Below are 26,901 nucleotides of genomic sequence, written 5' to 3'. Positions count from 1 at the left end.
GAGATGAAAGAGGAGCTGAGGAACCATGGGAGGTGGACTCTGGACCTTCTGCCTCTAACTGAAGGTTAAAGGGTTAAACGTAGTGTTTGGTGAGCTCCTAGGAGCTGCTGCATTTCTGTGAATGAGGACAAACAGCGTCAGCGGTCAGTGGTCTTTATTACCAAATGAACAGAGGTCTGTGAGCGCGTCATAAACACGCCACAGAAGCCTTCTGATGGTGATACAGGTGGCTTAAATAGTAGATTCCCTTTGAGACGTGATTATAAATTACATGTTGGTGAGGAAAGCTTAGTAAGGCGGAGTGTTGTGTTACATGAGGAATGTGAGGAGATGGTCAAAGCAAAGGTGGAGGGACAGGACCGGGCCGGCCTCTCTGGAACGCCTTCTGTCCGCCGCAGGACGAGGAAGCAGGAAGTGGGGGGGCGGCCTCGGACACCAGGAGGAACCGGGAGGCTTCTGGTTGGTTCCAGAGAAGAGGCGTTCGGGTGCTCCGGTCCTCCGAGCGCTCTTTGGTTCACCTCCGCAGCCGCGGCCTAAAGGATGCGGCAGAGCTTCTTCTTCTTCTTCCCGCTCGGCCCGTTGTTGCCTCGGCTCTCCGCCATCTTCTTCTTACGGACCTCCCGCATCAGGTCGAAGAACACCTGCGGACACGAGGACACGTGAGGCGAGGACACGTGAGGCGTGGACACGTGAGGCGAGGACACGTGAGGCGAGAACACGTGAGGCGAGAACACGTGAGGCGAGGACACGTGAGGCGAGGACACGTGAGGCGAGAACACGTGAGGCGAGGACACGTGAGGCGAGAACACGTGAGGCACGTGAGGCGAGGACTCGTGAGGCGAGAACACGTGAGGCGAGGACACGTGAGGCGAGGACACGTGAGGCGAGGACACGTGAGGCGAGGACACGTGAGGCGAGAACACGTGAGGCGAGGACACGTGAGGCGAGAACACGTGAGGCACGTGAGGCGAGGACACGTGAGGCGAGAACACGTGAGGCGAGGACACGTGAGGCGAGGACACGTGAGGCGAGGACACGTGAGGCGAGGACACGTGAGGCGAGAACACGCGAGGCGTGGACACGTGAGGCGAGGACTCGTGAGGCGAGGACACGCGAGGCGAGGACTCGTGAGGCGTGGACACGTGAGGCGAGGACACGTGAGGCGAGGACACGCGAGGCGTGGACACGCGAGGCGTGGACACGTGAGGCGAGGACACGCGAGGCGAGGACTCGTGAGGCGAGGACACGCGAGGCGAGGACTCGTGAGGCGAGGACACGCGAGGCGAGGACTCGTGAGGCGAGGACACGCGAGGACTTGTGAGGCGAGGACTCTTGAGGCGAGGACACGTGAGGCGAGGACACGTGAGGCGAGGACACGTGAGGCGAGAACACGCGAGGACTTGTGAGGCGCGGACACGTGAGACGGACACGTGAGACGGACACGTGAGGCGTGGACACGTGAGGCGAGGACACGTGAGGCGAGGACATGTGAGACGGACACGTGAGGCGAGAACACGTGAGGCGAGGACACGTGAGGCGAGAACACGTGAGGCACGTGAGGCGAGAACACGTGAGGCGAGAACACGTGAGGCGAGGACACGTGAGGCGAGGACACGTGAGGCGAGGACACGTGAGGCGAGAACACGCGAGGCGTGGACACGTGAGGCGAGGACACGTGAGGCGAGGACACGTGAGGCGAGGACACGTGAGGCGAGGACACGCGAGGCGTGGACACGTGAGGCGAGGACACGCGAGGCGAGGACTCGTGAGGCGAGGACACGCGAGGCGAGGACTCGTGAGGCGAGGACTCGTGAGGCGAGGACACGCGAGGACTCGTGAGGCGAGGACTCGTGAGGCGAGGACACGTGAGGCGAGGACACGTGAGGCGAGGACACGTGAGGCGAGAACACGCGAGGACTTGTGAGGCGCGGACACGTGAGACGGACACGTGAGGCGTGGACACGTGAGGCGAGGACACGTGAGGCGAGGACATGTGAGACGGACACGTGAGGCGTGGACACGTGAGGCGTGGACTCGTGAGGCGAGGACACGTGAGGCGAGGACACGTGAGGCGTGGACGCGTGAGACGGACACGTGAGGCGTGGACACGTGAGGCGAGGACACGTGAGACGGACACATGAGCCGTGGACGCGTGAGACGAGGACACGTGAGGCGAGGACACGTGAGACGGACACGTGAGGCGTGGACACGTGAGGCGAGGACACGTGAGACGGACACGTGAGGCGTGGACACGTGAGACGAGGACACGTGAGGCGTGGACGCGTGAGGCGCGGACACGTGAGACGGACACGTGAGGCGAGGACACGTGAGGCGAGAACACGTGAGGCGAGGACATGTGAGGCGAGGACACGTGAGGCGAGGACACGTGAGGCGAGGACACGTGAGGCGAGGACACGTGAGGCGAGAACACGCGAGGCGTGGACACGCGAGGCGTGGACACGCGAGGCGAGGACACGTGAGACGGACACGTGAGGCGTGGACGCGTGAGACGGACACGTGAGGCGTGGACACGTGAGACGAGGACACGTGAGGCGTGGACGCGTGAGGCGCGGACACGTGAGACGGACACGTGAGGCGAGGACACGTGAGGCGAGGACACGTGAGGCGAGGACACGTGAGGCGAGAACACGCGAGGCGTGGACACGCGAGGACTCGTGAGGCGAGGACACGTGAGACGAGGACGCGTGAGGCGTGGACGCGTGAGGCGCGGACACGTGAGACGGACACGTGAGGCGAGGACACGTGAGGCGAGGACTCGTGAGGCGAGGACACGCGAGGCGAGGACACGCGAGGCGAGGACACGCGAGGCGAGGACACGCGAGGACTCGTGAGGCGAGGACTCGTGAGGCGAGGACACGTGAGGCGAGAACACGCGAGGACTTGTGAGGCGCGGACACGTGAGGCGAGGACTCGTGAGGCGCGGACACGTGAGGCGAGGACACGTGAGGCGAGAACACGCGAGGCGAGGACACGTGAGGCGCGGACACGTGAGGCGAGGACACGTGAGGCGAGGACACGTGAGGCGAGGACACGTGAGGCGAGGACTCGTGAGACACGTGAGGCGAAGACACGCGAGGCGTGGACACGCGAGGCGAGGACTCGTGAGACACGTGAGGCGAGGACTCGTGAGGCGAGGACACGTGAGACACGTGAGGCGAGGACTCGTGAGACGAGGACACGCGAGGCGTGGACACGTGAGGCGAGGACACGCGAGGACTCGTGAGGCGTGGACACGTGAAGCGTGGACACGTGAAGCGAGGACACGTGAGGCGAGAACACGTGAGGCGAGAACACGTGAGGCGAGAACACGTGAGGCGAGAACACGTGAGGCGAGGACTCGTGAGGCGCGGACACGTGAGGCGAGGACACGTGAGGCGAGGACTCGTGAGGCGCGGACACGCGAGGCGAGGACTCGCGAGGCGCGGACACGCGAGGCGTGGACACGCGAGGCGAGGACACGTGAGACGGACACGTGAGGCGTGGACGCGTGAGACGAGGACACATGAGGCGAGGACACGTGAGACGGACACGTGAGGCGTGGACACGTGAGGCGAGGACACGTGAGACGAGGACACGTGAGGCGAGGACACGTGAGGCGAGGACACGTGAGGCGAGGACACGTGAGACGAGGACACGTGAGGCGAGGACACGTGAGGCGAGGACACGTGAGGCGAGGACACGTGAGGCGAGGACACGCGAGGCGTGGACACGCGAGGCGAGGACACGTGAGACGAGGACACGTGAGGCGTGGACGCGTGAGGCGCGGACACGTGAGGCGAGGACTCGCGAGGCGTGGACACGCGAGGCGTGGACACGCGAGGCGAGAACACGCGAGGCGAGAACACGTGAGGCGAGAACACGTGAGGCGAGGACACGTGAGGCGAGGACACGTGAGGCGAGGACACGTGAGGCGAGGACACGTGAGGCGAGGACACGTGAGACGAGGACACGTGAGGCGAGGACACGTGAGGCGAGGACACGTGAGGCGAGGACACGCGAGGCGAGGACACGCGAGGCGTGGACACGCGAGGCGAGGACTCGCGAGGCGTGGACACGTGAGACGAGGACACGTGAGGCGTGGACGCGTGAGGCGCGGACACGTGAGGCGAGGACTCGCGAGGCGTGGACACGCGAGGCGTGGACACGCGAGGCGAGAACACGTGAGGCGAGAACACGTGAGGCGAGAACACGTGAGGCGAGGACACGTGAGGCGAGGACACGTGAGGCGAGAACACGCGAGGCGTGGACACGCGAGGCGAGGACTCGTGAGGCGAGGACACGTGAGGCGAGGACACGTGAGGCGAGGACACGCGAGGCGAGGACACGCGAGGCGAGGACACGTGAGGCGAGGACACGTGAGACGAGGACGCGTGAGGCGTGGACGCGTGAGGCGCGGACACGTGAGACGGACACGTGAGGCGAGGACACGTGAGGCGAGGACTCGTGAGGCGAGGACACGCGAGGCGAGGACACGCGAGGCGAGGACACGCGAGGCGAGGACACGCGAGGCGAGGACACGCGAGGACTCGTGAGGCGAGGACTCGTGAGGCGAGGACACGTGAGGCGAGAACACGCGAGGACTTGTGAGGCGCGGACACGTGAGGCGAGGACTCGTGAGGCGCGGACACGTGAGGCGAGGACACGTGAGGCGAGAACACGCGAGGCGAGGACACGTGAGGCGCGGACACGTGAGGCGAGGACACGTGAGGCGAGGACACGTGAGGCGAGGACACGTGAGGCGAGGACTCGTGAGACACGTGAGGCGAAGACACGCGAGGCGTGGACACGCGAGGCGAGGACTCGTGAGACACGTGAGGCGAGGACTCGTGAGGCGAGGACACGTGAGACACGTGAGGCGAGGACTCGTGAGACGAGGACACGCGAGGCGTGGACACGTGAGGCGAGGACACGCGAGGACTCGTGAGGCGTGGACACGTGAAGCGTGGACACGTGAAGCGAGGACACGTGAGGCGAGAACACGTGAGGCGAGAACACGTGAGGCGAGAACACGTGAGGCGAGGACTCGTGAGGCGCGGACACGTGAGGCGAGGACACGTGAGGCGAGGACTCGTGAGGCGCGGACACGCGAGGCGAGGACTCGCGAGGCGTGGACACGCGAGGCGAGGACACGTGAGACGGACACGTGAGGCGTGGACGCGTGAGACGAGGACACGTGAGGCGAGGACACGTGAGACGGACACGTGAGGCGTGGACACGTGAGGCGAGGACACGTGAGACGAGGACACGTGAGGCGAGGACACGTGAGGCGAGGACACGTGAGGCGAGGACACGTGAGGCGAGGACACGTGAGACGAGGACACGTGAGGCGAGGACACGTGAGGCGAGGACACGTGAGGCGAGGACACGCGAGGCGTGGACACGCGAGGCGAGGACACGCGAGGCGAGGACACGTGAGACGAGGACACGTGAGGCGTGGACACGCGAGGCGTGGACACGCGAGGCGAGAACACGTGAGGCGAGAACACGTGAGGCGAGGACACGTGAGGCGAGGACACGTGAGGCGAGGACACGTGAGACGAGGACACGTGAGGCGAGGACACGTGAGGCGAGGACACGTGAGGCGAGGACACGTGAGGCGAGGACACGCGAGGCGTGGACACGCGAGGCGTGGACACGCGAGGCGAGGACTCGTGAGGCGAGGACACGCGAGGCGAGGACACGCGAGGCGAGGACACGCGAGGACTCGTGAGGCGAGGACACGTGAGGCGAGAACACGCGAGGACTTGTGAGGCGCGGACACGTGAGGCGAGGACACGTGAGGCGAGGACACGTGAGGCGAGAACACGTGAGGCGAGGACACGCGAGGCGAGGACTCGTGAGGCGAGGACACGTGAGGCGAGGACACGCGAGGCGTGGACACGCGAGGCGAGGACTCGTGAGGCGAGGACACGCGAGGCGAGGACACGCGAGGCGAGGACACGCGAGGACTCGTGAGGCGAGGACTCGTGAGGCGAGGACACGTGAGGCGAGAACACGCGAGGACTTGTGAGGCGAGGACACGTGAGGCGAGGACACGTGAGGCACGGACACGTGAGGCGAGGACACGTGAGGCGAGGACACGTGAGGCGAGGACTCGTGAGACACGTGAGGCGAAGACACGCGAGGCGAGGACTCGTGAGACACGTGAGGCGAGGACTCGTGAGGCGAGGACACGTGAGACACGTGAGGCGAGGACTCGTGAGACGAGGACTCGTGAGACGAGGACACGCGAGGCGTGGACACGTGAGGCGAGAACACGTGAGGCGTGGACACGTGAGGCGAGGACACGTGAGGCGAGGACACGTGAGGCGTGGACACGTGAGGCGAGAACACGTGAGGCGAGAACACGTGAGGCGAGAACACGTGAGGCGAGGACACGTGAGGCGAGGACACGTGAGGCGAGGACACGTGAGGCGAGGACACGTGAGGCGAGGACACGTGAGGCGAGAACACGTGAGGCGAGAACACGTGAGGCGAGGACACGTGAGGCGAGGACACGTGAGGCGAGGACACGTGAGGCGAGGACACGTGAGGCGAGGACACGTGAGGCGAGGACACGTGAGGCGAGGACACGTGAGGCGAGAACACGTGAGGCGAGAACACGTGAGGCGCGGACTCGTGAGGCGCGGACACGTGAGGCGCGGACTCGTGAGGCGAGGACTCGTGAGACGCGGACACGTGAGACGCGGACTCGCGCCTTCCTGGAGCCGTTGGCGTACCTTGTCGACGTTGGCTCTCGTCTTGGCCGACGTCTCCACGTACTGAACGCCCCACTCGGTGGCCTTGGCCGCCACCTCGTCGGCAGAAACCTGCCGCCGCTCCTCCAGGTCGGACTTGTTCCCCACCACCAGCATAGGGATCTCCTCCTCCTCCTTCACCCGCAGGATCTGCTCCCTGATATCAAACATAAGAACATCCTTCTTTACCTCCTGAATGAGTCGCTCTTTTAAACCAGCCTTAAAAAGGTTAAACCAACCAAAGAACCTGGGAAGCTCAGGGACATCCGACCTGAGGGCCGACAGTCCAGCCGACTCACCTTTATTCACACAGAACACTGACAAACAACTCAACCCAAGAGCTTCACGGAATAAGAATGCAACAACCATAAAAACAACCATCAATAAGACGTGATAAAATAACTCAAATCTACTGGAACGATAAAAGCGAAGGACTCCGAAGGAAGAAAGAGAGACGAGTCACAGCATCGTTCCACGATGGGAGCAGATCTGAAGATAAAGCAGCTTTATTTTAGGGTACTTTAGGGTCAAAAGCTCAACCATATGTGGGTTTTAGCCTGGCCCTGCAGAACCACCGGGGGGCGGTTGGTTCTGTTCCGGTTTCTCCCTCAGTGGGGTCACATGGCACTGAAAGGATGGAATTATTGGCTAAATAATAATCAGACTGAGTTATTAAGTGCATGTAGACACCTTAATCTGACTAAGAATGGGACCGGATCGGGTTATTGGCTAAATTACAATCAGACTGAGTTATTAAGTGCATGTAGACACCTTAATCTGACTAAGAATGGGACCGGATCGGGTTATTGGCTAAATTACAATCAGACTGAGTTATTAAGTGCATGTAGACACCTTAGTCTGACTAAGAATGGGACCGGATCGGGTTATTGGCTAAATTACAATCAGACTGAGTTATTAAGTGCATGTAGACACCTTAGTCTGACTAAGAATGGGACCGGATCGGGTTATTGGCTAAATTACAATCAGACTGAGTTATTAAGTGCATGTAGACACCTTAATCTGACTAAGAATGGGACCGGATCAGATTATTGGCTAAATTACAATCAGATTGAGTTATTAAGTGCATGTAGACACCTTAATCTGACTAAGAACTGGATGGGATTCAGACCCCGAGATAACTGGGCTGAAAGTCACTCTAAACCTGCTTGTAGACGCTGAAGCACGTGGTGAATCAGACTTTGCGTTCTGCGCATGCTCCAGATGTTTTCCCGGGGTCGTGACCCGGAAGTCAAAGGAGACGATATTCCTGTTGTTGTCGCCGTCAGAAAGAAACAAACAACGCGATGGAGAATGCTCCGTTGGGCATCGAGTTTGTGCAACAAGCAGCTCATCACAGACCAAATGTAGAGGGACGTAGCTTCATCTGGCTCTGCGTTCTCCATCTTTCTCCAATGCCTGAGTTTGTTGTTGTTGTTGGTGGTGAAGAGGTCAACAGGAAGTGGCTCTATTAGCAACAGCTGGAATGGGTACAGCGCCACCTATCATACCGGGGTATGACACGCTTTGTGCCTCCGATCCCATTCATTCAAATTGATACTTTTTATTTTAAACTTTTGGTTTAAACTTGATACTTTTTATTTTAAACTTTTGGTTTAATCTTGATACTTTTATTTTAAACTGGATATTCTTTACTTTAAACCTTTGGTTTAAACTACATTTCTTATATTTCTTAGACGTAGGAAGTGTCAGGTGGGATTATGGGGCTGTAAAGCAGGTGGATGGTGAAGCTTAAGAACTCGTATCAAACAACGAGGACGAGCTAATCGTTCAGAGCGATTACATAAAATCCAGAACTCGGACCTTAATTCCGACGTGGCCGTGAAGGACTCGTGTTCTGTGATGGAGAAGACCAGCAGGAAGCCCTCGCCGCTGCGGAAGTAGTTGTCCCTGATGGCGGCGTAGTCCTCCTGCCCCGCCGTGTCCAGGATGTCGATCTGGACGTCCTCGCCATCCAGCACCACCTTCTTCCTGTAGCTGTCGGCCTTGGTGGGCTCGTAGTCCTCCACGAACTGCGGGGACAAACGCGATCAGGTGACGGGGAGCTGAAGCAGAGGGCATTGTGGGAAACGCTGTCCTGACTTAGAGCTCACCTCGTCGTACATGAACTGCAGGGTGAGGGCCGACTTCCCCACGCCGCCGCTGCCCACCATGATCACCTTGTGGAGGGCCAGAGAGTACTGGTTCTTGTTCTTACCGGAGGACATGACTCCGGTCTGCAACGGTCCAGCAGCTCACAGCCCCGCCCCGAATCCTGGAGAGACCAGAACAGACCAGATGAGAAAGACTGTTTACACTGGAGCCATTTGATCCAGTCGGTGATTTTAGGATCTGGTCTTTAGGGGTGCCCAGCCCCCCCAGTGCTCACAGAGGCACATTATTTCTCACTAATTGAGGCGAACTAGCCGTATTAGTTTTGCTTTGAGTAGTGTTTTCCCCTACAACATTCAATTTTGACCTCTTCATTTCAAAAGACTGTGGCTTGAAAGGGATAACAGAGAGCCTGAGACAAATATCTAAGATAACTCAACATTTATTTTGGGAGTAAAGAGTTAAAACAAAAACAAATGCAAGAAAATAAATAAAATGGTCACTAAAATAATGCATCCTTGAGCAAAAAAAAAAAAAAACAACACGCTTTGTAATCACCTGAGGCAAATAATATCAAGAATGCTTTTTGAAAATAAATAAATAAAACACACAAAAATAAATAAAGCCGAAGACAACTCTAGCGGCAAGCAGTCGCGTGAATGTGCCAACCAATCAGAAGAGATGTAGTTGATAAGTGGACTGGTCACAAGCCTCGTTTTGAAGCAGGGTTGCCAGACACACAAGGTTGCCAGATTGGCCAGTCGCACCAAAGGATTGCGCAGGGGCAGAGCAAGTTTTTTGCATAATATAATATTTTAAAAATGTGCTGAGCCAGGGGGTGCCGAGCTATCTCACGGTGGGGCCTTGGCACCACTACAAATACCCTAGCCTCGCCCCTGGATCCAGTTCATTTTAGGACGGCAACAGTAATAAGTTTAAGTTCCACTCAACACAAACGGTGCAACGCTGCCACCTGCTGACCAACACCGGTACCGTATCGTCCCTTCATCAGACTCCAGCTCATAACGTGCTGTTATTAAGTCCGGACGGAACCAGAACCTTCCCCTTTACGGCCCGATTTAAATCAGCAGAAACAGAGTAAAAGAGTCAACCTGAAGAACAGGTTCAAACTGTTTGATTTTCAGAGGGAAGGTTTAAAGCCTCCTGATCTGGATCTGTTTATCTTTGCTGGAACAGTTACTTCCTGTAAGCAGATGAAGCCAGGATAAGAAATAAAAAAAATAAATAAAAAAAAAAAAAAACACACGCTAACGATTAGCAGCTCCCTGCCGTCGCCCATAACCGTCCAGAGCTGTGAAATACTCAAAACAAGCTTTTCAAGGCTCATTTAAAACCCAGTGGAGCTGTTTTCCAGGAGCTTTAAAGGTCATTTTAGTTCTGGGTCCTCTGCATTCCCAATGAAGTCTTAAGTTAGGCTCATATCAGGAGAAACCAGCACCTGAAAGTACCCGGGTAGCTCCATAAGAGCTACTGTTCCTCAATCCTGGAAAAGCTCCAGCAGCTGAAAGTACCCGGGTACCTCCATAAGAGCTACTGTTCCTCGATACTGGAAAAGCTCCAGCAGCTGAAAGTACCCGGGTACCTCCATAAGAGCTACTGTTCCTCGATACTGGAAAAGCTCCAGCAGCTGAAAGTACCCGGGTACCTCCATAAGAGCTACTGTTCCTCGATCCTGGAAAAGCTCCAGCACCTGAAAGTACCCGGGTACCTCCATAAGAGCTACTGTTCCTCGATCCTGGAAAAGCTCCAGCAGCTGAAAGTACCCGGGTACCTCCATAAGAGCTACTGTTCCTCGATCCTGGAAAAGCTCCAGCAGCTGAAAGTACCCGGGTACCTCCATAAGAGCTACTGTTCCTCGATCCTGGAAAAGCTCCAGCAGCTGAAAGTACCCGGGTACCTCCATAAGAGCTACTGTTCCTCGATCCTGGAAAAGCTCCAGCAGCTGAAAGTACCCGGGTACCTCCATAAGAGCTACTGTTCCTCGATCCTGGAAAAGCTCCAGCAGCTGAAAGTACCCGGGTACCTCCATAAGAGCTACTGTTCCTCGATCCTGGAAAAGCTCCAGCAGCTGAAAGTACCCGGGTACCTCCATAAGAGCTACTGTTCCTCGATCCTGGAAAAGCTCCAGCAGCTGAAAGTACCCGGGTACCTCCATAAGAGCTACTGTTCCTCGATCCTGGAAAAGCTCCAGCACCTGAAAGTACCCGGGTACCTCCATAAGAGCTACTGTTCCTCGATCCTGGAAAAGCTCCAGCACCTGAAAGTACCCGGGTACCTCCATAAGAGCTACTGTTCCTCGATCCTGGAAAAGCTCCAGCAGCTGAAAGTACCCGGGTACCTCCATAAGAGCTACTGTTCCTCGATCCTGGAAAAGCTCCAGCAGCTGAAAGTACCCGGGTACCTCCATAAGAGCTACTGTTCCTCGATCCTGGAAAAGCTCCAGCAGCTGAGACGCAGCTTCTTTTTCAAGCGTCCTAAACTTAAACCAAAGCCAACAAATGTTAACAACAAAAAGGCTTTTAAATGACTGCAGTGTCTGTTTTTAGAAAGGTTCTCGTTTCTGGAGCATCGGACTGTGGTTTCTCACCTGGAAACAGAGGTGAAGCTCCTCAAAAGGTTCCTGGAAAAAGATCCTAGAGATGAAATGGAGCTCAGCTTTACGAGATTTGGACTAAAACCAAAGCTGAGAGATGAAGCTGTTGTTCCCGGGTCATTGCATGATGGTTCCCCTTGTGGAAACAGAGGTTACGCACCTCAAAAGGTTCCTAGTTCCTCGAAAAAAGATCCTAGAGATGAAATGGAGCTCAGCTTTACGAGGCTTGGACTAAAACTAGGGATGCACCGATACCACTTTTTTTTTTCAAACCGATACGATACCGATACTTGGATCTGAGTACTTGCCGATACCGAGTACCGATGCCGATACTTCTACCACAAAAAAATGTAATGAATTGGAAGACAGGTTTCGGTCTCACTAGCCCAGTGGTTCCCAAACTTTTTGTGCCCAAGGCACACCAAAGGACAAGTAAAAATCTCAAGGCACACCTATTTACTAATGTCAAATACAATGTGACAAGACAACTATTACTCATGAAATATCTATTAACGAAATATTTCAAAAATGAATTTGAAACTTTATCAAATTAGGCTTCATCAAAGCAGCAACAGTCATTTAAACCAGACGGGTCACAAAATTAAAAATGAGGCAAAGGAAACTCAGCAGAAATTCAGCACAGAGAACTGTCAATGCAAGGAAGCTGCACGGCCCATGGTCCTAAACTACAATTTATCAATGCAACATTTCAGCAATCAGTGAAACATGTGCTATTGTAAATATTTTGCCTACTTACACATTAAAGGGGAACTCCGGGGCATTTGAAGCGTGTTTCCATTGCTAGAGGTTGTCAAATACTGATAGTAGGACACAGAGAGGTGCGTATCGGCGCTCCCTGTGTGGAGATCGCTCTGTTCGCACAGCGTGTCATGCGAGGCTAATACGTGGTGGCTAAGGGGCAAGCGCTAACCCTTCCACGTAAAACAACAACTTGCACACTGCAGAAACGTCACACCACTTTATAAACCATCCGACAATAAAGTCACAAGCCTTACCATCAAAACCATATGCATGGTTCTCACATTACTGGCATGGGGACGTTACAAAACAACTTTATAAACAGCATGTCACTCGCCGGCTGGTTGTAGGCTCGCGCATGTGAAAGCCCAAAAGAGTCGATGGAGAATAATCCCATATACAAAACAATTATCTTCTCTAGAAAAACTGCGTTCAAGTATTTAAAACATTACAAGAATATTACTGGGTATGTATTGTTGTAATGTTTTAAATACTTGAACGCAGTTTTTCTAGAGAATATAATTGTTTTGTATATGGGATTATCCTCCATCGACTCTTTTGGGCTTTCACATGCGCGAGCCTACAACCAGCCGGTGAGTTACATGCTGTTTATAAAGTTGTTTTGTAACGTCCCCATGCCAGTAATGTGAGAACCATGCATATGGTTTTGATGGTAAGGCTTGTGACTTTATTGTCGGATGGGTTATAAAGTGGTGTGACGTTTCTGCAGTGTGCAAGTTGTTGTTTTACGTGGAAGGTTTAATATTTGCCCCTTAGCCACCACGTATTAGCCTCGCATGACAGGCTGAGCGAACAGCGCAATCTTCACACAGGGAGCACAGATTTGCACCTCTCTGTGTCCTACTAGCAGTATTTGACAACCTCTAGCAATGGAAATGCGCTTAAAATGCCCCGGAGTTCCCCTTTAAGTGAAGATACGTGTGCCTGTCGGGGCGCGCAGGTTTCTTTAATCCTCGGTGACACTGAGCAGAGGGCCACCTGTTGTTCTTCATGTTTAACCAGAGCAGAGAACGCCAGCTCACACAGGCAGGTAGCGGGGAAAAGAAGAAGGTGCTCAATCGCGTGGTGGGAGATGCTTAGGTAGTCCGACGCAGAATAATTAGCTAACTAGCAGTTAAGCTAGCATTAGCTAACTTCTCCCGACAGGACGCACTCGGGCTGAGGATTGTTGACACCCCCGGTCCAACTGAAGCCATAAGACGGTAACTTTCATGATACTGTCAGCTGACAGTTTTTTTTCCTCTTCTCTTTCGGTGGTGGGTTGTCGGCAGCCTCTGCTCTGGTGGTTGGTGGTTTGCTCCGCACCAGAAAGCGCTCTTTCTCTGTTTTCATGTTGTCCTTCAGCCTCTGATGTGTCACAGTCTCATAATTCCCACCTGCGCAACTGCGTTAACAGCGAAATATGGGCTCTCTGAGGATTTTTATTTTTTTTTCATTCTTTTTAGGAATAGAGTTTTCCTCTGTATTATGAAACGAGTACATACAAAGTACTGATATAGTAAATAAAAAATATATATTTTTGTGTAGTTGTATATTGCACACCAGGACTTGGACACCCTCTGATCGCGGTCTTCATGGTATCGGTTAACTTTAACGAGTATGTTAGAATAGTATCGGCCCGATACCCGATACCAGTATCGGTATCGGTGCATCCCTAACTAAAACCAAAGCTGACGGATGAAGCTGTTGTTCCCGGGTTAAGCACCTCAAAAGGTTCCTAGTACCTAGGAAAAAGATCCTAGAGATGAATTGGAGCTCAGCTTTACGAGACTTGGGCTGTGTTCGAAACCGCCTACTTTTCCTACTATTCCTACTAGTCATACTTTTTTAAGTTCCCGGCTGTACACTAGATGCATACTAGATTCGCCGAAATGTTGAGTATTCATCATGAGGTTACTTGTCACACTCAAACTACCCAAGATGCAACGTAACGTGACGTCGTCCATCGCCATTTGAACGGTCAAATTCAGTTAACGGGACGAGAGCAGTCAAAACGGCGAAACAGGAAGTGCGTTGCTCACTGCGGCTAGCTTTACTAGCGGCGAATTCGTGGGAACAAAATTGTAAATAGCCGGTATTTTGTCAGATTTTCAACACATTGGGGGTCTAAATGACTACTTTCTCACCTGAAAATGTTTCAAATGTTGCTAAAGTTATATATTTACAGAGTTTATAGCTTAAGGGAAATCAGCTTTTCAGGCCGGCTGATGTTGGCTCGGGCTGGAGTGAAGTGCACTGTGTGTAAACGCTCTGCATACTGTCTGATCGATCAGTATGCCGTTTTCAAGTATGTAGTATGTAGTAGGCGGTTTCGAACACAGCCTTGGACTAAAACCAAAGCTGACGGATGAAGTTGTTGTTCCCGGGTCATTGCATGATGGTTCCCCTTGTGGAAACAGAGGTTAAGCGCCTCAAAAGGTTCCTAGTTCCTAGGAAAACATCGGTATCGGCTCCCTGAGAGCGGGAACTATTCTCGTATCGGACTGCTGAAGTGGAAAAGTGGTCTGTGGTTCCCCGTCAGAGGGCAGAAGTGCCTGGGTTCTGATAAGGCTCCGCCAGGTTGAGTGTTTGGTGATACTGAGCCGCTGGGAGCACTCAGCGGGGAAAACCCGCATTCCTGTGACCGCACAGATGACCGTTAATGCGGGCTGAAAGACACCGACATGCGGGCGGCAACTACAAGTGAATAACAGCTGTGAAACTGAGGAAAAAACACACGGACTGTGCGCCTGAATGTGCTGAAGGAGGAACTACAAGTCATTCTGTCAACACCCAGCTTCAGCTTCCTCTCTGCGCTCACCAGCTGACAGCTGGGAATCAGTTTCTAAAAAAGACGCTAAACAGCCACTTCTGCCTCTTCCCGATTCCCGCCTTCAGACTCAGAGGCGCCTCTGATTGGCTGAAGCCGCACGAAGAACTCCCCTTCCGAGGCCGCTATTGGCCGCTCGCCATGTCACTCATCGCGTTCGGTAGCTTAGCCGCTGGAGAAGAAACGAGATAACGCGAACCCTCAGGGGGAGTTCAGCGAAAATGGTGATAATACAACCCCGCAGCGGAGCCGGGGCAACACGGAGGAGGTTAAAAGCCCCCGGGGTAACTCCGCTCACTCACCTGCTGACGCGTTGTCACGTTGTTCGCGCAGAAACCCGCCACGGTAAACTTTTACAAGTTGATCAGGCGCCCCACCTTTACCCGAACCGTCAAAGATGGCGCATCTATAAGAAGAGGTCTCACTCTGTGATTAGAACGGGACCGCGAACAGGACTCAGAGCTTTTCTGATCATTTTAGCCGAAAAATATATAAAAACAACAAGTAAAACCAACTGGATGTGGACGGCGTTTCAATGTTTTATCACTTAAACGAGAAGAAAATTCAACAAATTCTTTTACAAGTGGAGTTATTACACTGAAAACATCAGGAATTTGGTACTGAGTGAGACATCTTCTTTGTTTACTCCTCTCAGACGAAGGCAGATACATATAACCGGATGTGATGTCACGGAATTACCTTTTTTTTTTCTTAATTAACAAACCTCTGTGGCAAAATGAATCCGAAGGTTTTCTTTATTAATTTATTAATTATCAAAGCTAAATTTCACACACACAAATGCAAATTTTTTAAAAGAAAACCAAATTTCTGTTTTTTTGATTGAATTAAAGCAATACTTTCTCACAATTAAACCTTCAACTAAATAAATAAAGCAAAAACAACAATATGGGCTTGTTCCCAATTTGGGATTATGGAAGAACTGTTGTCCTAAATCTTTGTTTTATTAGTTTTTTTTAACACGAGACTCCTTGGCACATATGTCAGTTTGTCCAATAGTTTTCTTTTTGCAAGAGTTTTGTGACTGTCATTCTCTTATTATTATTCTTTTCCTTATGCTCCCCTTGGCTGGCGTTTTTTTTTTTTTTTTTTGACGTTATGTACACATTTATATGTCGTTATTCTGCTTTGTTGCAAATAAAGTTATAAAAAAAATAATAAAAAAAGCTCTGTCACGGTGACTTTGTATTTATTTTAAATGAAGATTAATTAAAACTAAAATACGGATCTAAAATCTATCTTCTTTTATAAATTCCAAATAACTTGTTTTTAACTTCTCTTCTGTGTTTTTGTTTTTTGTCAGACTGAATGAGGACGCCTCCCCGTGTTTTAATGGCTTATTTACTGCTCTGTGCAGGATGCCATGTTTGTTGTTCTGTTTGTGAAGGAAATGAGCAGTAAAACTGAAGCATGAATAAAAACACAACACTGGAAAATGAGCGCATTTATTTAGGTTTTGGCCTCTTAAAGGCGCTTAAAACTGACCTGTTCACATTTAGGAAATGACTCCTTTGCTCTGTTTTTGATAGCAGGGCATGAGTTTGACCAGTAGATGGCAGAAGACATTAAATAGTCTAAAATTGTTTTTTAATTAGAGGTTTTGTGTCAAATATGATATTTTTGGTACCATATTTATCATGTTTTATCACGCTGTTTTTTAGTCATTGCCATGATTTAGTCATCTTTCTTTAAGAAGAAGAAGAATTCCTTAAACTTGGCTGTTAAACAGTTTGGTCGTCTGATCGATGAGTCGCAGCTTCTCCCAGCATGCATCAGAGGCAGCGAAATCCATTTGAAATGATGACTCCCATCCAAGGTTTTTAATCCTAAAATACAAGATTCAAGATAGTTTTATTTGTCACATACACAATCGTACACATTACAATGTGCAGTGAAATTCTTCCTTGTCCTGCTACCAATAAAAAGATAATTAAAATTAAATATGAAATATTGATGTTAATTTATAAAAAATATAAAATAAGAATAAAAGAAAATGTATAAGGTATCTGAAATATACAATATTAACGGAATAAATACATAAATACAGAACAAAGCGCTACAAAAAACGTTTATTTTTCCCACTTCTATGTCTGAACTCTCACTTATTTTTAAAAGGGGAAATATTCTGATCTTTTTTAAGCAATTTCACACCATTTTCTAAGGTCTAGACAGACTCAGATTAAAATAGCTGCTGGTTTAAGCACAGCGGCTCTCTGCCTCAGCCCTGTTTTAACACCTCTCTGTTCACAGTCAGTTAGTCGGGTTTAGTTTACCCACGTCAGTTAGTTTAACACAGACAAACAAGAAAACTAATCTGTGTCTAAAACCTAGAACTAACTCTGACGTTATGTCACAATTTAATATTGTAGATTTAAAAATCCTAGAGGAAACAGTTCGGCAGCTGAAATCAACAACCTGTTCTCTGGACATAATACCATCCGACTTTTTAAAAACTGTTTTTACCTCAGTAGAAAGTGATCTCCTACGAATAGTTAACAGCTCACTGGCATCAGGCATTTTTCCCAAGTCACTAAAGATAGCTGCCATTAAGCCACTCCTAAAGAAGAGAACTCTAGACGCCTCAATGATGAAGAACTACAGACCTGTCTCTAATCTCTTTTATATCTAAGATTATTGAGAAAGTTGTATTTAACCAGCTCAACGACTTTCTGAATGAAAGTGGAAGTCTTGATAAGTTTCAATCAGGCTTCAGACGTCATCACAGCACTGAAACAGCTCTGGTCAAAGTGTTAAACGACATTAGGTTGAATACTGATTCTGGTAATGTTTCAGTCCTGGTTCTGTTGGACCTCGGCGCTGCGTTTGATACTGTAGATCACAGAATCCTGTTGCACAGGCTGGAAAACTGGGTTGGACTTTCTGGAGCGGTCCTTAACTGGTTCAGGTCCTACTTAGAAGGCCGGAGTTATTTTGTTACAATTGGCAGCTATGAATCTGAGCGAGTGGCCATGACTTGTGGAGTCCCCCAGGGGTCCATTCTTGGACCTCTTCTGTTTAACTTGTATATGCTCCCTTTGGGTCAGATATTGCAGAATTTTAACATCAATTATCACAGTTATGCAGACGATACACAACTTTATGTGTCTCTGTCACCATGGCGACTGCAGCCCAGCTGACGTTCTGTGTCAGTGTCTGGAGGAAGTAAACACCTGGATGAGAGAGAATTTTCTACAATTAAATGAAGAAAAACTGAGATCATTCTGTTTGGTAGCAAAGAGAAGAGGGTCAGCGTTGGTAAATATCTTGAGACTCGGGCTCTTACAATCACTGAGCGAGTCGGTAACCTCGGAGTCTTGATAGACTCAGATCTGACTTTCAGCAGCCACATCAAAGCTGTCACCAAGGCAGCTTTTTACCATCTCAGAAACATCAACAGAATTAAAGGTTTCCAGGAGAAACTCATCCATGCATTCATCTCCAGCAGACTCCATCACTGTAACGCTCTTTTAACTGGACTTCCCACAAAGAGCATTAAACATCTGCAGCTCATCCAGAACGCTGCTGCTGGAGTTTTAACCCGGACTAAGAGATCTGAACACATCACAGCAGCTTTAAAATCTTTACTCTGGCTTCCAGTCAGTCACAGAATAGATTTTAAAAGCCTGCTGATGGTTTACAATCTGTGATCTGTTCAGAGAATATAAAGCCAGCAGAGCTCTTAGATCCAAGGACTCAGGTCAGCTGGTCCAGTCCAGAGTCCAGACTAAACATGGAGAAGCAGCATTTAGCTGTTATGCTGCTAACAAGTGGAACAAACTGCCAGTGGAGATTAAACTTTCACCAAATGGAGACATTTTTAAATCCAGGTTAAAAACATTTCTGTTCTCATGTGTCTATGCATGAAATCTGCACGATATCTTTGAACTTATCTGGACTGTTGCTTGTTTTTAAATTCATTTAAATGATTTTATTTGTTTCTCTTTATATTCTTTTATGTATTTTTAATGCTTCTTGCACTCCCTGCTGCAATGCTTTTATTTTATGTAAAGCACTTTGAATTGTTTGTACATGAAATGTGCTATATGAATAAAAAATCAATTTGATTTGATACGTTAGCTGAGTTTACCTACGTTAACTGTTTACCTACGTTAACTGTGTTTACCTACGTTAAATGTGTTTACCTACGTTAGCTGTGTTTACCTGCGTTAAATGTGTTTACCTACGTTAGCTGTGTTTACCTGCGTTAGCTGTGTTTACCTACGTTAGCTGTGTTTACTTGCGTCAGCTGTGTTTACCTGCGTTAAATGTGTTTACCTACGTTAGCTGTGTTTACCTGCGTTAAATGTGTTTACCTACGTTAGCTGTGTTTACCTGCGTTAGCTGTGTTTACCTGCGTTAGCTGTGTTTACCTACGTTAGCTGTGTTTACATGCGTTAGCTGTGTTTACCTACATTAGCTGTGTTTACCTACGTTAGCTGTGTTTACATGCGTTAGCTGTGTTTACCTACGTTAGCTGTGTTTACCTACGTTAGCTGTGTTTACCTACGTTAGCTTGTTTACATGCGTTAGCTGCGTTTACCTACGTTAGCTGCGTTTACCTGCGTTAGCTGTGTTTACCTGCGTTAGCTGCGTTTACCTACGTTAGCTGTGTTTACCTGCGTTAGCTGTGTTTACCTGCGTTAGCTGTGTTTACCTACGTTAGCTGCGTTTACCTGCGTTAGCTGTATTTACCTACATTAGCTGCGTTTACCTGCATTAGCTGTGTTTACCTGCGTTATCTGCGTTTACCTACGTTAGCTGCGTTTACCTACGTTAGCTGCGTTTACCTATGTTAGCTGCATTTACCTACGTTAGCTGCATTTACCTGCGTTAGCTGTGTTTACCTATGTTAGCTGTGTTTACCTGCGTTAGCTGTATTTACCTACGTTAGCTGTGTTTACCTACGTTAGCTGTGTTTACCTACGTTAGCTGTGTTTACCTATGTTAGCTGCGTTTACCTACGTTAGCTGCCATCAACACCAGAGGGGTGTTCCACGAAGCTGGATTAGCGGAAACCCTGGTTTATCTCGATAGTTCTGGCTAATCTTAGAGAGAGTTCCGTTTGTACGTCACCTTCATTTGCTAAGCTGTTAGCATTAGCTGCTGCAAAAGGAACAGGAATAACTCCTTAGAAGCTGGTGTACGTCACCTTCATTAGCTAAGCTGTTAGCGTTAGCTGCTGCTAAAGGAGAAAATAAATCAATAAATAAACCATGAGGAGTTATTTCTCAGATGCTTCCATTTCCCTGCTCTGAAGTTCAGGCTCTGAGAGTTGGAACTGATCCCTCTTTGCGGCTCAGCTTCTTCAGTCCAGCGTTGAACTGGACCAAGTTGTTAAAACAGTGATTTGAAAAGTGGCTGCTGCACATCCACAGTCTTTAGCTAACTCTGCTGGAACATTAGCCTCAGATAGAGTTTATCCACAGTCTGTAGCTAACTCTGCTGGAACATTAGCCTCAGATAGAGTTTATCCACAGTCTTTAGCTAACTCTGCTGGAACATTAGCCTCAGATAGAGTTCATCCACAGTCTTTAGCTAACTCTGCTGGAACATTAGCCTCAGATAGAGTTCATCCACAGTCTTTAGCTAACTCTGCTGGAACATTAGCCTCAGATAGAGTTCATCCACAGTCTTTAGCTAACTCTGCTGGAACATTAGCCTCAGATAGAGTTCATCCACAGTCTTTAGCAAACTCTGCTGGAACATTAGCCTCAGATAGAGTTCATCCACAGTCTTTAGCTAACTCTGCTGGAACATTAGCCTCAGATAGAGTTCATCCACAGTCTTTAGCAAACTCTGCTGGAACATTAGCCTCAGATAGTTTATCCACAGTCTTTAGCTAACTCTGCTGGAACTTTAGCCTCAGATAGAGTTCATCCACAGTCTTTAGCTAACTCTGCTGAAACATTAGCCTCAGATAGAGTTTATCCACTGGGCTCTGATATCCTCTGAGGCTGCTGCTGGATGGAAGATGCATGCTCCTCAGTGCAGCTGACAGCAAAACATTTCCACCAGAAGCTGGCTTCATCCGTCCAGCAAGGGGGGGATGTGAGTGGGCGGGGCTTAGCTAAGGAGGAGGGGCTTAACAGAGGAGGTGGAGTCAATCAATACGGCTCGTTAAATGAGGAACTTTCAAACAAAGGAGAAGCAGATAAATCCCAGGGTTGCGTTTTTGGGGAGTTTTACTGCTGCTGGTGACCTCAGACGCCCTGATATCTGCTCCCAGGAACAGGAAGAAGGAGTTTTACACAATATATCACCTTTAATTTAATTTATAATCAGGTTGTATTCTGTTTTTAATTGAAGACATTATTTATTTGATCTTATTGGCTGACCTTACTCAATAAAAACACTTTCCAGGCAAAATGTTTGAGGAAATTTCAACAAAAAAGCATCAAATTTTTAGGTAAAAACAAAACTTGCAGAAGGAAAAAAACTGAAAAAAACTCTTCTGATAGTTTCCTGACTGTAAATAACAGTTTATTTTAACACTAAATTGGAGCTTTTTCAGGCTCACGTGTCCAAACTGCACATTTTCTATCATCTCTGGCAGGTTTCTCTCTGCTTGTAGTTGCGGCATCTGGACCAAAGATGGCGCCATTTCACCACTTTAGAGGCTGACTGGGAGTCAGGTCTGATTCCGCTTCAACACGTTTTTCTGACCTCTTCCGTCACTTAATGTTGAACATTCAGGGGATGAGAACAAGCCCGACCTGCTTCCGCGGTGATCGCCACCCATCGTGTTGAGTTTGAGGACTGATTTGGATGTCTGAATATGTCTCTTTACGACGTCTTTGTTGCTCCAAACGAGGCTGAAACAGTTTCCCAAGCAGATTAAATCAAAGATTTAAAGACAAAGATGCAACATCAGAGGGTCGGGTGGATAAAAGAAAGGAGGAACTAATCCTGAGCATAAGCTCACCACAACATGAATTAAATACCAAGTCGGTTTTAGCTTGAAATCACAATAAATGTCACGTTAAGGCACTTCAAACAGTCCAAAATATCCCAAAAACAGACATAACAGATTAAAAAACAGCAGCTCAACTAAATATAATGACTCAACTTTCTTATGATAAAGAGTTTATTTGAGTTAATATGTTTAAATGTGAAACTTTTCCAGCTTCTTGGCCTAAAAACAAGCTTACTGATGTCCAAAGGAAGGAGACTGATAAGGTCAAAAAGCCCAGGCATCTCTGGCTCTAATTCCTGCATAATTTAAGTTCACAGAAAATATCATGTAAAATAAGAATAAAACCCACTGATGATGGTCTGCTGCTGTTTGACTCTTTTTCTTTGAGCTCTGAACCATAAAACCAGATTATTTCCAGAAAACAGCGAAAATTATTCCATTAAAAGATGTTTCTCAGACACAACTCATCCAGCTTCGGACGTTAAAGAAAGTCTGATAATGATCTGTGGTCCTGAACCTGACTTCATCTGTGATCCTGAACCTAACTTCATCTGGTGATCCTGAACCTAACTTCATCTGGTGGTCCTGAACCTAACTTCATCTGGTGGTCCTGAACCTAACTTCATCTGGTGATCCTGAACCTAACTTCATCTGGTGGTCCTGAACCTGACTTCATCTGGTGGTCCTGAACCTAACTTCATCTGGTGATCCTGAACCTAACTTCATCTGTGATCCTGAACCTAACTTCATCTGGTGGTCCTGAACCTAACTTCATCTGGTGGTCCTGAACCTAACTTCATCTGGTGATCCTGAACCTAACTTCATCTGGTGGTCCTGAACCTGACTTCATCTGGTGGTCCTGAACCTAACTTCATCTGGTGATCCTGAACCTAACTTCATCTGTGGTCCTGAACCTAACTTCATCTGGTGATCCTGAACCTAACTTCATCTGTGATCCTGAACCTGACTTCATCTGGTGGTCCTGAACCTAACTTCATCTGGTGGTCCTGAACCTAACTTCATCTGGTGATCCTGAACCTAACTTCATCTGGTGATCTGAACCTGACTTCATCTGTGATCCTGAACCTAACTTCATCTGGTGATTCTGAACCTAACTTCATCTGTGATCCTGAACATAACTTCATCTGGTGGTCCTGAACCTAACTTCATCTGGTGGTCCTGAACCTAACTTCATCTGGTGGTCCTGAACCTAACTTCATCTGGTGATCCTGAACCTAACTTCATCTGGTGATCCTGAACCTGACTTCATCTGTGATCCTGAACCTAACTTCATCTGTGATCCTGAACATAACTTCATCTGGTGGTCCTGAACCTAACTTCATCTGGTGGTCCTGAACCTAACTTCATCTGGTGGTCCTGAACCTAACTTCATCTGGTGATCCTGAACCTAACTTCATCTGGTGATCCTGAACCTGACTTCATCTGTGATCCTGAACCTAACTTCATCTGTGATCCTGAACATAACTTCATCTGGTGGTCCTGAACCTAACTTCATCTGGTGATTCTGAACCTGACTTCATCTGTGATCCTGAACATAACTTCATCTGGTGGTCCTGAACCTAACTTCATCTGGTGGTCCTGAACCTGACTTCATCTGGTGATCCTGAACCTGACTTCATCTGGTGGTCCTGAACCTGACTTCATCTGGTGGTCCTGAACCTAACTTCATCTGTGATCCTGAACATAACTTCATCTGGTGGTCCTGAACCTAACTTCATCTGGTGATTCTGAACCTGACTTCATCTGTGATCCTGAACCTAACTTCATCTGGTGGTCCTGAACCTAACTTCATCTGGTGATCCTGAACCTGACTTCATCTGGTGATCCTGAACCTGACTTCATCTGGTGGTCCTGAACCTGACTTCATCTGGTGGTCCTGAACCTGACTTCATCTGGTGATCCTGAACCTGACTTCATCTGGTGATCCTGAACCTGACTTCATCTGGTGATCCTGAACCTAACTTCATCTGGTGATCCTGAACCTGACTTCATCTGGTGATCCTGAACCTAACTTCCTCTGGTGATCCTGAACCTAACTTCATCTGGTGGTCCTGAACCTGACTTCATCTGGTGGTCCTGAACCTAACTTCATCTGGTGATCCTGAACCTGACTTCATCTGTGATCCTGAACCTGACTTCATCTGTGATCCTGAACCTGACTTCATCTGTGATCCTGAACCTGACTTCATCTGTGGTCCTGAACCTGACTTCATCTGGTGATCCTGAACCTAACTTCATCTGGTGATTCTGAACCTAACTTCATCTGGTGATTCTGAACCTGACTTCATCTGTGATCCTGAACCTGACTTCATCTGGTGATCCTGAACCTAACTTCATCTGGTGGTCCTGAACCTAACTTCATCTGGTGATCCTGAACCTGACTTCATCTGTGATCCTGAACCTGACTTCATCTGTGGTCCTGAACCTGACTTCATCTGGTGATCCTGAACCTAACTTCATCTGGTGATTCTGAACCTGACTTCATCTGTGGTCCTGAACCTGACTTCATCTGGTGATCCTGAACCTAACTTCATCTGGTGATCCTGAACCTAACTTCATCTGGTGATTCTGAACCTAACTTCATCTGGTGATCCTGAACCTAACTTCATCTGGTGATCCTGAACCTGACTTCATCTGGTGATCCTGAACCTGATTTCATCTGGTGATCCTGAACCTGACTTCATCTGGTGATCCTGAACCTGACTTCATCTGGTGATCCTGAACCTGACTTTATCTGTGATCCTGAACCTGACTTCATCTGTGATCCTGAACCTAACTTCATCTGGTGATTCTGAACCTGACTTCATCTGTGGTCCTGAACCTGACTTCATCTGGTGATCCTGAACCTAACTTCATCTGGTGATTCTGAACCTGACTTCATCTGTGGTCCTGAACCTGACTTCATCTGGTGATCCTGAACCTAACTTCATCTGGTGATCCTGAACCTGACTTCATCTGGTGATCCTGAACCTGATTTCATCTGGTGATCCTGAACCTGACTTCATCTGGTGATCCTGAACCTAACTTCATCTGGTGATCCTGAACCTAACTTCATCTGGTGATCCTGAACCTGACTTCATCTGGTGATCCTGAACCTGACTTCATCTGTGGTCCTGAACCTAACTTCATCTGGTGATCCTGAACCTGACTTCATCTTGTGATCCTGAACCTGACTTCATCTGGTGATCCTGAACCTGACTTCATCTGTGGTCCTGAACCTAACTTCATCTGGTGATCCTGAACCTGACTTCATCTGGTGATCCTGAACCTAACTTCATCTGGTGATCCTGAACCTAACTTCATCTGTGATCCTGAACCTGACTTCATCTGGTGATTCTGAACCTAACTTCATCTGGTGATCCTGAACCTGACTTCATCTGGTGATCCTGAACCTGACTTCATCTGGTGATCCTGAACCTGACTTCATCTTGTGATCCTGAACCTGACTTCATCTGGTGATCCTGAACCTGACTTCATCTGGTGATCCTGAACCTGACTTCATCTGGTGATCCTGAACCTGACTTCATCTGGTGATCCTGAACCTAACTTCATCTGGTGGTCCTGAACCTAACTTCATCTTGTGATCCTGAACCTGACTTCATCTGGTGATCCTGAACCTAACTTCATCTGGTGATCCTGAACCTGACTTCATCTGGTGATCCTGAACCTGACTTCATCTGGTGATCCTGAACCTAACTTCATCTGGTGGTCCTGAACCTGACTTCATCTGGTGGTCCTGAACCTAACTTCATCTGGTGATTCTGAACCTAACTTCATCTGTGATCCTGAACCTAACTTCATCTGGTGATTCTGAACCTAACTTCATCTGTGATCCTGAACCTAACTTCATCTGGTGATCCTGAACCTAACTTCATCTGGTGATCCTGAACCTAACTTCATCTGGTGATCCTGAACCTGACTTCATCTGGTGATCCTGAACCTAACTTCATCTGGTGATCCTGAACCTAACTTCATCTGGTGGTCCTGAACCTGACTTCATCTGGTGGTCCTGAACCTAACTTCATCTGGTGATCCTGAACCTGACTTCATCTGGTGATCCTGAACCTAACTTCATCTGGTGGTCCTGAACCTAACTTCATCTGGTGATTCTGAACCTAACTTCATCTGGTGATCCTGAACCTGACTTCATCTGTGATCCTGAACCTAACTTCATCTGGTGATCCTGAACCTGACTTCATCTGGTGATCCTGAACCTAACTTCATCTGGTGATCCTGAACCTAACTTCATCTGGTGGTCCTGAACCTGACTTCATCTGGTGGTCCTGAACCTAACTTCATCTGGTGATCCTGAACCTAACTTCATCTGTGATCCTGAACCTAACTTCATCTGGTGATCCTGAACCTAACTTCATCTGGTGATCCTGAACCTAACTTCATCTGGTGATCCTGAACCTGACTTCATCTGGTGATCCTGAACCTGACTTCATCTGGTGGTCCTGAACCTGACTTCATCTGGTGATTCTGAACCTGACTTCATCTGTGATCCTGAACCTAACTTCATCTGGTGATCCTGAACCTAACTTCATCTGGTGATCCTGAACCTAACTTCATCTGGTGATCCTGAACCTGACTTCATCTTGTGATCCTGAACCTGACTTCATCTGGTGATCCTGAACCTAACTTCATCTGTGATCCTGAACCTGACTTCATCTGGTGATCCTGAACCTGACTTCATCTGGTGATCCTGAACCTAACTTCATCTGTGATCCTTAACCTGACTTCATCTGGTGATCCTGAACCTGACTTCATCTGTGATCCTGAACCTGACTTCATCTGGTGATCCTGAACCTAACTTCATCAAGCCCAGAGACACGACGCTGAAGTTGGCATCCGATTCGTAAATTAAATGGATGGGCAT

The 26,901-nt window shown here is 49.2% G+C and overlaps 1 protein-coding gene across 1 annotated transcript; it reads right to left on the bottom strand.

Moving 5' to 3' along the window:
- Nucleotides 1–137: 137 nt before the first annotated feature.
- Nucleotides 138–15,482, bottom strand: LOC142391501 (ras-related protein ralB-B-like). The gene is made up of 5 exons (XM_075477307.1): nt 15,373–15,482; nt 8,870–9,030; nt 8,580–8,788; nt 6,741–6,915; nt 138–641 (listed from the first exon to the last, which is right to left on the bottom strand). Exons 2-5 carry the CDS (start codon nt 8,981–8,983, stop codon nt 534–536), a joined length of 606 nt encoding a protein of 201 aa, XP_075333422.1. The 5' UTR covers nt 8,984–9,030; nt 15,373–15,482; the 3' UTR covers nt 138–533.
- Nucleotides 15,483–26,901: the final 11,419 nt, after the last annotated feature.

The sequence above is a fragment of the Odontesthes bonariensis genome, chromosome 11, assembly GCF_027942865.1.
Source record: "Odontesthes bonariensis isolate fOdoBon6 chromosome 11, fOdoBon6.hap1, whole genome shotgun sequence".
NCBI lineage: Eukaryota > Metazoa > Chordata > Actinopteri > Atheriniformes > Atherinopsidae > Odontesthes > Odontesthes bonariensis.
Note: the sequence above shows the minus strand (reverse complement) of the source record. Positions and strands in the feature narration are given on the sequence as shown.

Coding starts and splice junctions, on each gene's coding strand:
- LOC142391501 (XM_075477307.1), bottom strand. CDS start 8,983: ATGTCCTCCGGTAAGAACAAGAACCAGTACTCTCTGGCCCTCCACAAG. Junction 8,789..8,869: donor TGCAGTTCATGTACGACGAG/GTGAGCTCTAAG, acceptor TTGTCCCCGCAG/TTCGTGGAGGACTACGAGCC. Junction 642..6,740: donor CGAGAGCCAACGTCGACAAG/GTACGCCAACGG, acceptor TCGTGTCCGCAG/GTGTTCTTCGACCTGATGCG.